Genomic DNA, 9865 nt, shown 5'->3' with positions numbered 1-9865 from the left:
GCGTTTAAGTTCTTTGGTTGTACACGCAACATGAATTTTCAAAATCATATTTTCATGACATGTAACATTTTCAAACACTACATAAATGATAATTCAAGTATCATTCTCACTGCATGCATTCGCTTGTTCAATCGTACAGCCAATGCAATTCGCGCATGCACGAGCAGTTTATCCTTACTGTGTTATTTATACAGCCGCACGCGTGTCTAGTTGCACCAGTCGATCGCCGTTGACAAAGAAAAGTATCTGATTGGTGAAATATATTGTGCTGAGAAAAAACTCACCAATCATGTTCTCTTTTTCTCTGGATCATTATTTGCAGTAAAAATAAAACTTCAATGAAAACAGTTAAGATTTATTTTGCGTTTCTTATCATAAATTACGTCTGGCAATGACAGTGAGTCAGTTGTGGTAGTAAACATTTCATGATTCATAAACTTTATTTTTAAAATTCTATAAATTTAGCTCTCATAAAATCACTGCAAATGTAAGTTTGATTGTTTTTTTTATCTAATTCTTTTTTTCCTGTATCTTAGTATTTATTCTTCGATAGTTCTGTATAATTTGGCGATTTATTAGATGACATTGAAATAATCTGATTTGCTTTAAATATTTTAATTCAACTCAAATTTTACTGTTGTTTTTGCTCAGTGGTTTCAAATTACTTTAGAAACTAAAATGTATTTTGACGCCAGAAATTATGGTCATATTGTCCGATGTCGAAATCTTTCCTTATTTGTTATTATTGGTTATGTAATTATAAACAAATATGAGCCTTTGGCTCACAAAAGGTTCCGGTCTTTTACTAAATATTTCAAAATAAATCTTCTGATGTGTACAGTTAAAAAAATTACCCTGCATGTTTGCCTGGACTATTTATTTCCTTGAAATAATTAATTATCAACCTCTTATATGTATTAGAAACATTCATACAAATTTTTAAAGCGAGTAATGAAAAATTACTAAGTTGAAATTTATGTATCTAATTTATAATCCAATTTCTCACGGTTGAAATTTATATATCTAATGTGATTATATGATATCCTATCTAAAATTTATGTATTTAATATATAGCCAAATAAAAATTAAAGAAACTTACAATTTCATTAGCAAGTTAAAAAAGTGCAACTCATAATGCTAAAAAATAAGTGCCATATTCATGCCAAAAAAAAAATAATTGCCATCATGGTTAGGTAAAATGTTTTAAATTAGTTTTCTTAAAGTTTTATTTTTAAGTTTTTTTCAAAGTATTCTGTTGGTTTTCGAAAATAGTAGTGCTTAGTCACCTTATGTAGGTTTGTAGCTATAATTTCTTCTTATTTAATTAATTTGAAATGGTTCATTAAGTTACTTGTCAATTTTAAAGCCCAAACAGTTCTTTTCCACTTAAAAGTATATAAATAATTTAAAATTGAAACTTTGCTTTAAACTAAAAACACCCAAATTGTGTATTTTTCTTTATATTTCTTGACAAACAAGCATCTTAAAATACCCTTAATGCAGGTCCTGCGTTAGGTTATCTTTAAGTGTTAATGTAAAACATTACAGAGGATCAAAAATTGGAAGATCATATCTTCAATTAGAATGGAACCAAAACTATCAAACTTTTTAAAGTTTTTTTTTTTTTTTTTTTTTTTTAAATTGAGAAAATGACCATTTTTTTAAACTAAAATATTTAAAGTTTATTGAGTTCATGTGATGAACTTGAAAATCAAGATGCATTTTTGTGTTGGTACTTATAATTAAATTTGTCTTGCAGCATGCTGCCTCTAAATAAAAAACTTTGGAAAACAATGAAATGGGGTGCAATTATAGGACTTGGAATTGATGCTGTAAGTCTAGCGGGTGGCTACTATCTATATCATCAATTAACTCGATCTAGAGGTAATAAAAAGTTGAAAACAGTGTCATCACCTTTAAAAAAGTCTGTTTTTATTTTAAATTTGAATCATAATTTTTAAAATTTACATTTGGTTAATTATTTTTTCTAAAATTCAATTGATATCATGTACTAAATGTTTTTAATTATGTAATTTGAGGAAGTATAATCATGTTTGCCTTTTTCTTTTTTGGCCAAAGGAAGGAAAAAAAAGTATGGCAAATTATGTATTTAGAAAAGGCACATGCTGGCCAATGATTTAGAAACTTGTGAGATTTTCTATTAAGTGCTCACTAGCCACCAAGCAAGCAATATATATTTATGATGTGGGGGAAACTTTATCAGAACGCTAGTACAAGTAACGTGTTTATACTTCACGATAAATGCTGTAGAATGATTAAAAATTTTATTTTATAACCATTGTTTTATAGCTGATCTATTTTTTGGGTATATGACTACCAGTGTTCAAATTCGTAGCCTTGTATTTTTGAAGCCAATCTTCAACAAGGAAACTCTGGGCCAATTATTGGGAGAAATTTGCCTTCGTTTTTAATGAAACTCACCTGCATTTTTGTTACATGGAGAGGAAAGTCACAAAAACCTTCCATGGTTGCTTGATTGCAAGGGGACTCTAATCAATAATCTGTCCACCACTGAAGATTTTTGCATCAACATCGTGGTCGGCATGAGCTGCGTGCAAAATTCATGTTGACCTGCCATCTCCTGGATTCAAACCTGGAGTCAGTTCATGCAGTCTTTACCCTGAGCCGCCACAGAAATTTGAAAATCTCTACCATTTGAAAAAAAGATATTATTGTTGGTCATATTTAAAAGAAGCCATTATTCTGAAGACCATAGTACTCACTGGGTTTTCAAAAGCAAGTGTATCAAAAGTTGGAAATAGAGAACCCTTCATTGTCTGGAAGATGTAATTATGGTTTGAACGCAATTAACCAAGACCTTTGATTGAGGAATTGCGCAGCTGAAAGCAGATTCTTGTATGCTTCAGCTAACAAAAACCTTCAACCAAGGTTTTTCGAATCTGATTTTGGCCAAAAGTATGCCCGAAGAACAGGATGTTTTGCTGGTTTGGAAATGGTGCCTTGGTGCGATGATAAACAAAAAGTCATACAATACCTGCACACATTGACAGATCAACTGCATCATGCAATGTTACATTTTTACTCAGAAGGTGAGCGATGGAGGCCAATGCAACCATATATTATGTCAGAAGCATGCAAAATTGATATAATGCAAATCAATCTAGCTTTCAACACCTTCCCTGCCTGCCATAAGGCCTTTATGTTAACTCTATCGAAAGTGTTTGAGATATGTTGGAAAGGTACATCCAATAGCATGTAGTCTCTCTCTCTTTTTTTTTTTTTTATCTAGTTCACAAGGCCTTACAGTCTGCACAGCCAGTGCCATTTCTTAGGCATAAATGCATTACAGAAGCTTTTAAAATCAATATCCTTGCAAAAATAGATTGTTATATGTGCAAAAAGGAGTCCAATAAAATATTGGTTAAATATAATAAATAAAAAAGAGGTCCAATAATATATCTCAGATTTCTATTTCAGTGGTCTTTGTGTATGATTTTTATCTTATGTATGATTTTTTCAAGTTAAAACCATTTGAAAATTGAAAGAAATTTTTCTTGTTTATTAAAATTAAATTATAACAAGCATAACTTTCCTGGATAAAATTTATTTTTATATATTTAATTATTATTTTTAATGTACATACATATAAATATAATGTTTTTTTTAGTGTATAAAAATTTATGTTTGTATTATTATTGTAATACATAGTAAAAATCATTTTAAAACCATTTTTCTTTTTAGATTTTAGGTATAAGGTTTTCAATTATGATCCTCGAATTCTAGATGGTGAGAGTTTATAGAATATTTTTTTTACATTTTTAAAAATTTATTCCTTTTTACCGAAAATGTATTAAGAATCTTCATATATCAGATATAATTTATTTTGCCTATTTTCAGTTTATTATCGAGCAAATGAAAAATATGGAGATGGAAAGATTAGACATGAAGATCTTGAAAAATGGGGTGTACGAGAAATTAAAAGCTTTGAAAATCTCAGCTTATTTGGTTGGTACAATTTGATATTCTGTTAATTTTAATTATTGTTATTTAATGAAACTTGTTTGTTCTGTGTTGTAGTATTTTTGCTGTGATTTTCCATATAGTTAAGAAAGATAAAAACTGTCCCAATATAAATAATATGTTATACTATTATTTATTCTTGTCAAATAAATACTGTTAATCCTTCGAAATTATTTTGATATATAAACATGTTTGTTTGTGTATGGAGAAGTTTGTAAAAATAGTAATTTTTTTTTAAATATATGAGGTCAGGCCCTATCTAGGGCTAGATGCATTAAACTTACATAAATTATTTGTCTGTGTACTTGCATTTAAGATATAAATCTTTTCAGTCACAAATCCTGCGTCTAAATATTAATTTAAAAAAAAAAAGCTTTTTAACTGCCAAAAATCTAGGATTTAAAGAAGTTAAATAATACTAATTGGCAATCAAATTTCCATTTGAATTGCCATTAGTTCTATTAAACATGTGTGAATGTAAAGTCTGATTTAAACGTAAATACTAATTTTCTTAGTTATGTTGCATTTTTGTTTGTAAACAGCTCTTTTAAGCTAATTTTGTAAATTTATTGTTTAAGCTAATTTTTTAAATTTATTGTTTTTTATTTAATTGATCAACACTTCAAAATCATGTACAAAAGTGATAGATATGCTCTAACACAATTAATAAAGCTAAAATAATTCCCATTTTTCATTTATTCATTTTTATTTGTTGCCCTTGCCAATACTTGCCCTCAATTAAATTGATCAAAATGAGTTTTTAGAAGTTCATTCCATCATAATAAAGATTAACGGTATCCAGTAGCATCTGGTATGTTAAATTCGCTTGAGGCCAATTACCACAATTGAGTAATTCTTTTGGTCCTTTTCCCTTTCTAAGGAGAGGCGTAGACTTTGTCAAAAATAGTAAGATGATTCAAGGAATTAGTTTCTTTTCTTCATTAATTTTGCTTTTAGTACATATTTTTTTTCAATTATCAGTAATTTTAATTTAAATAGTTTTATAAAAACACATTTTAAAAGCAAACAAAACAAGCATGTGGCCAAAAATTTAATCATCTAAATTGAGCAATGTGAAATTCTATATTGTCTTGACTTTCTAATATAATATTTTAAGTCTCAAAATGCTTGATATTCTATGTATTTAAAAGGGTAAAACTTGCTTGTCTGTGGAGACTGCTAGTATATTTATCTTAAAATATTAAAGCAAAAACATATTTTTTGAATAAAAAATATTTTTATTGGTCTTACACTCCTATATATTGTTCCAGCCATAAAAAAAAACTATTAAAAAGGTTGAGCCCTTAATTTCAATAAAGTAACTTGACATTCTCACTTGCATACTTTTTTATATTTTTTGTTATAGATGTAAGAAGAAACAAAACTTGGATAGAAAAAACATGCAATTTAAGTTTTTTGAAATGTTTAGTTAATGGTACTAGAGGCATTTAAACTATAAGGAATGTGCTTGCCCTTATACTTAGTCTGCTTTTTTGGTATGGAATAAACATGGATCTGCAACATGGAGTCCCAATTCAAATTTCTTCAACTTTTGAGAAGTTTATCCTTGAATGGTTATAAATTGTTTAGCAATTGATTTTTCATTTGATTTAATTTATAATTTTCACATGACGTCATTATTCTTTATTTATTGATAACTTTTTTTTATCACTATTTTAAATATTTCTTTAAGAAAATTAAACTACAATAAAAGATTTCAAATTTATCAAAATAATAAAATACAATACACGATTTTTACTTAGGATACATTCCTGCTGAATATAGTTTGACCATTTCACTTTAAATGATTCAATCAAATTCTTACTTTCTAAGTGAATGTTTTATTTAAATTTTTATTTTAATGAAAAAGTGTAAAAAGAAAAAAAAAAACATTGTCAATGCAGCGTAGGAAAATATTTCTTGTTAATATGAAAAGTTTGTTTTCAAAATATTCAAATTTTACGTAAAGTCATTTATTTATAACAAAAAGAGAAAGTAAGAATACGTCCAATGTTCTCTTAAGATGAAAACCTATTAAACTTTTCAGTTTGTTTCTTAATGTCATCTTCAGAACAGTTTGGAGTGTGCTCCAAGACCTCTGTGTTGGAGAACATACTTCTTGTTTTTGGTCTTCGAACTACGTGTTATTTTTCTATTAAACTCTCTTATATATAGCATATAGTTTTTTCAACATGATCATTAACATCTGGAAATTGCTTCCATAATTTTTGTTCTTTTGAATAACCTTCTTCATACTTCCAGACTTGTAGAACTAGGTGAAAAAACTTATCAAGTGAACTCATTCTTTCAAAAATGCTTTCTGATCGCTTTGTGACAAAGTCCTCAACTATAATGCTCATAAAAGTTTTGAGCTTAATTATTTTTTCCAATAACTTCTTTCACATTCATTACTATTTACCTTTTGATTTAATGAGACATTTGATTGTTGAAAAAAAAAGAGGTAAAGCACAATATGATCTTATAATTATTTGAAAAAGTTATTGCAGCTTTAAAAAAAATGCTATTGTTTTTAAAAACCAAAAAAAAGAAAGAAAAATGTGTTCCGGGTTAACATTATGCTCTGAGAATTTTCTACACCCTTGCAACAAATTTAGAAAGTATGGTCCTCCCTATACTTAAGCCAAGAGAGTGGCCCAAAGTTTTGGCCTCATAATGTTCATCTCACATTTTGCTTATTTCATGCTATGTTAAGAAGTATTGTTACGAATTAATTCTTTTTGGCGTCGTCAATTCGTCGCCAATCAAATTATATTTTATTTTAGTTGTTCTCGATACACTCATGCCCGAAGGAGCCTTTCCTGAAACTCCTATTTCTCATATTTTGTTGTTTTGTTTTCAGTCTAATTATTATTTTTTCATTGTTACGTTTGTTAATAAATATAGAAGCACATATTGATTGTTTTCTTACTGACCAGGGCATCAAATGTTAGAGATTTACGTATATCCCGAAACTCGAAATATATTTTCTATCAAGTATCTAAATTATTGAAAATAATTTTGCACACTATTCATCTAAATTTTTTTTTTATAAGCTATTTCAAAGAAATTTATGTCTAGATAGCATAATAGCTTTTATCAACATGAAGGCAGGCAAACTGCAGTTGATTTTTTATTTTTTTTATTGATAGGTTCATATTTGGAATTATTAAAAGAGCTTCGAAACTATTGCCAAACTCAATTTTCTGATTTCCTTTTTTAACTGCATCATATTTTTTATAGTTTAATTTTTTGATTTGTAAACGAATATGATTTTTAGATTGTAACTCATAATTGATAATGTGTAGTTTGTATATGCTTTTAGTGAGACACATCTACCATATTTCTCTTAAAAGTTAATTTATCGAATATTAATAGAAGTCATCTCTAAATGTTTTATTTACCATTCATTTTTTTTTAATGTTTGTATCAAATGAATTTTTATACTAAAACTTTGCATTACAAATGTATATTAATAGTAAAATCCTAAATTAAATACTGATATAAAAAAAAGAAACCATTTTCAAATTGAAAATCGATATCGACCAGCTAAAACTTCACATTTCAAAACCAGTCTGCCAGAGCAATTTTTCAGCCCTTTCTAATTGTTCTGCTCTAACAAATAGAAATTAAGGGGATTGTGTTTTAATTTTATCTCTAAAATAGTGGCTGATTTTTTTTAATAGTATGACTTTTATAATAAGTACATTTAACAATGTTTTTTTTTTCTTATTTAAACTATCATTTGTTTTTGATTGCTTAATTTTAGGAAAAATATCTTAAAAATTGTTATGAAAGGCAAAATAAAAAGGCTTTTCAAAATTTGATGTTCATACTTATTCGATGTTCATGCAAAATTTGAGTATACTTTAACTTTGCATAGGTTTAGCATCATAAGGTCTTAATCTTTTCTAATTATTAATTGACTTACTTATTAAAATTACAAATGAAAATCTAAGTTTCCTTTTTTTTTTTCTTTTCAGGTTTATGAAATGTTAGGTTGTGTGTTAATCAGAGTGCTGTAAATAGGAGTTATTGTAGAAATATGTTATAACTTAATAAAAAGTATTTTTTAATTCGTTGTTTATCTATTTGATTATGTTCACCATGATTGTTTTCAGTATTACGAAACCTGTTGAGGGCATGCGAAATATGCTGCCTGCCAACTACAGTCGACTAACCATCTAAAAACTCTTATCATAAACAAAAAAAAAATTATGAACATTAGTAGGGATTGCAAATTAATATTGAAACAGGAGGTAACCCCCAAAATAGTAATAATAATAATATGAATAAAATCTAATGTAGAACTGAGATCTGGAAACACCTATGCTAGTTAGATAACCTGAGAAAATTTGAGAGTGTCTCTAACAATCTCCTTTCAACTTCTCTGTTCCCTTTAGCAGTCAAACAAGTTTTAATGTTTTCAGGTCTGCCTTTCACAGTAGTGATTCATTAAATTTTGATAGTTTTTGTTTTTTCTAACTACGAAACAAAATTTCTATCTTTCTGAGAAAGGCGGAAATGAAAGCATCAAAATCAGTTTGATTGCTCAAGGAAAATTGCAGGTGCTTTTTGGTTCTTCCTGTTCTTATATAGCTTATTATATAATAGATGTTTGCTGTTATCCGTCCCGCTATCTTCAGAAGTGATTTCATAAATTTCGTTTTTCCTTTCTGAAACATTTATTTATGATCTTTAATGTGAAAGTTTCATTTGGCAAGGATTTTAAAAGAGGGTCTTTATGTAACACTCGTAATAGTGTTGACGACCTTAGCAGTTTATTTTTTCCTGAAATATCTGTTTATTTTAAACTATCAAAATAACCTTGCCACAACCAACGGTACATTGTCTTTTATATTGAACACATTCTTTAAAATAGTTGGTTTGAAATAAATTAGCTGGAACTGACAAATTTTTATTGGTGAAAGTAATTTATATATTTAGTGCAATGACTAAATGCAATTACCTAAAGCTATGACCATACATTTTCTACAATTCATATAATGTCTAACGCTCATGCACGTAATACGAATAACAATTATGTAGGAAATGCAAAATATATATTGTAATTTTATTTTCATCAGAGCTATGTAAAAATTTCTGTTTTAGAAATGGTGCTATTTGTATCCGTATGAAATTTGTATCAACTATGGTAAAATGATTTTGAAAAATTATTCAGAAAAGAACCTGCCTAAAGTAACAGAAATAGTAAATGCAGTCAGCTAAAGTCAATATTCTCTTCCTTCAGACAAAGACAAACATAGATTTCTTGTAGCATCGTTTTGCTTTGTTCACGAGATTCTTTTTTTTTGATCTCATCTAATTTACTAAACAGCTGTTGTACAAAATCAAACAAAAATCTGAAGGTATCAGCTATGTTCGTGTCAGTAAATATTGTATTTTTCTACCGACATATTCTTCATTTACATTTTTAATTGTTTCTTTCCGGGTGGTTTATTTCATTCTTCAATTTAAGTTCCTCGAAACTGATTTTCAGGTTCATTTTGATTAACCGTTTATAGATTCGCGATTATCTATAAAAGATTTTCACTACAATATCTTGGCCCCAATTAAGTTTAAAATTTGCTGAGTATTAGGATCTACAAGGAATATATTGAAAAACCAAGATTGGAATGCATAATTCCCCTAGATATGTTTGAGGCAATCATATTAGACATGGTTTTCTTTGACTGACATGGTATCGGTCATCTGCTGTGCTGGATGCCAATATGGCTTACTCTCTTAAATAATTAAAGATGTAGTGTGCGCTTGGAGATGTTGATTACACTCAAGTGGAAAAATACTGGAGGTGGAGCTTACAGGAGCTGAATACTTGAAGGTAAACACCTGAAGAGTTAAAACC

General features: G+C 28.2%; 1 protein-coding gene across 1 annotated transcript; it reads left to right on the top strand.

The window, feature by feature from the left end:
• Nucleotides 1-361: 361 nt before the first annotated feature.
• Nucleotides 362-8075, top strand: LOC122271340 (protein CEBPZOS). The gene is made up of 5 exons (XM_043052284.3): nucleotides 362-487; nucleotides 1760-1884; nucleotides 3724-3768; nucleotides 3880-3987; nucleotides 7983-8075. The coding sequence occupies exons 2-5, from the start codon at nucleotides 1761-1763 to the stop codon at nucleotides 7988-7990; spliced, it is 285 nt and encodes a 94-aa protein (XP_042908218.1). The 5' UTR covers nucleotides 362-487; nucleotide 1760; the 3' UTR covers nucleotides 7991-8075.
• Nucleotides 8076-9865: the final 1790 nt, after the last annotated feature.

The sequence above is a fragment of the Parasteatoda tepidariorum genome, chromosome 4 (assembly GCF_982258835.1).
Source record: "Parasteatoda tepidariorum strain Cologne lab strain chromosome 4, Ptep-v5.0, whole genome shotgun sequence".
In the NCBI taxonomy this organism is placed as follows: domain Eukaryota; kingdom Metazoa; phylum Arthropoda; class Arachnida; order Araneae; family Theridiidae; genus Parasteatoda; species Parasteatoda tepidariorum.
The sequence above is the reverse complement of the archived record's forward strand: the minus strand, read 5'-3'. Positions and strand labels throughout refer to the sequence as shown.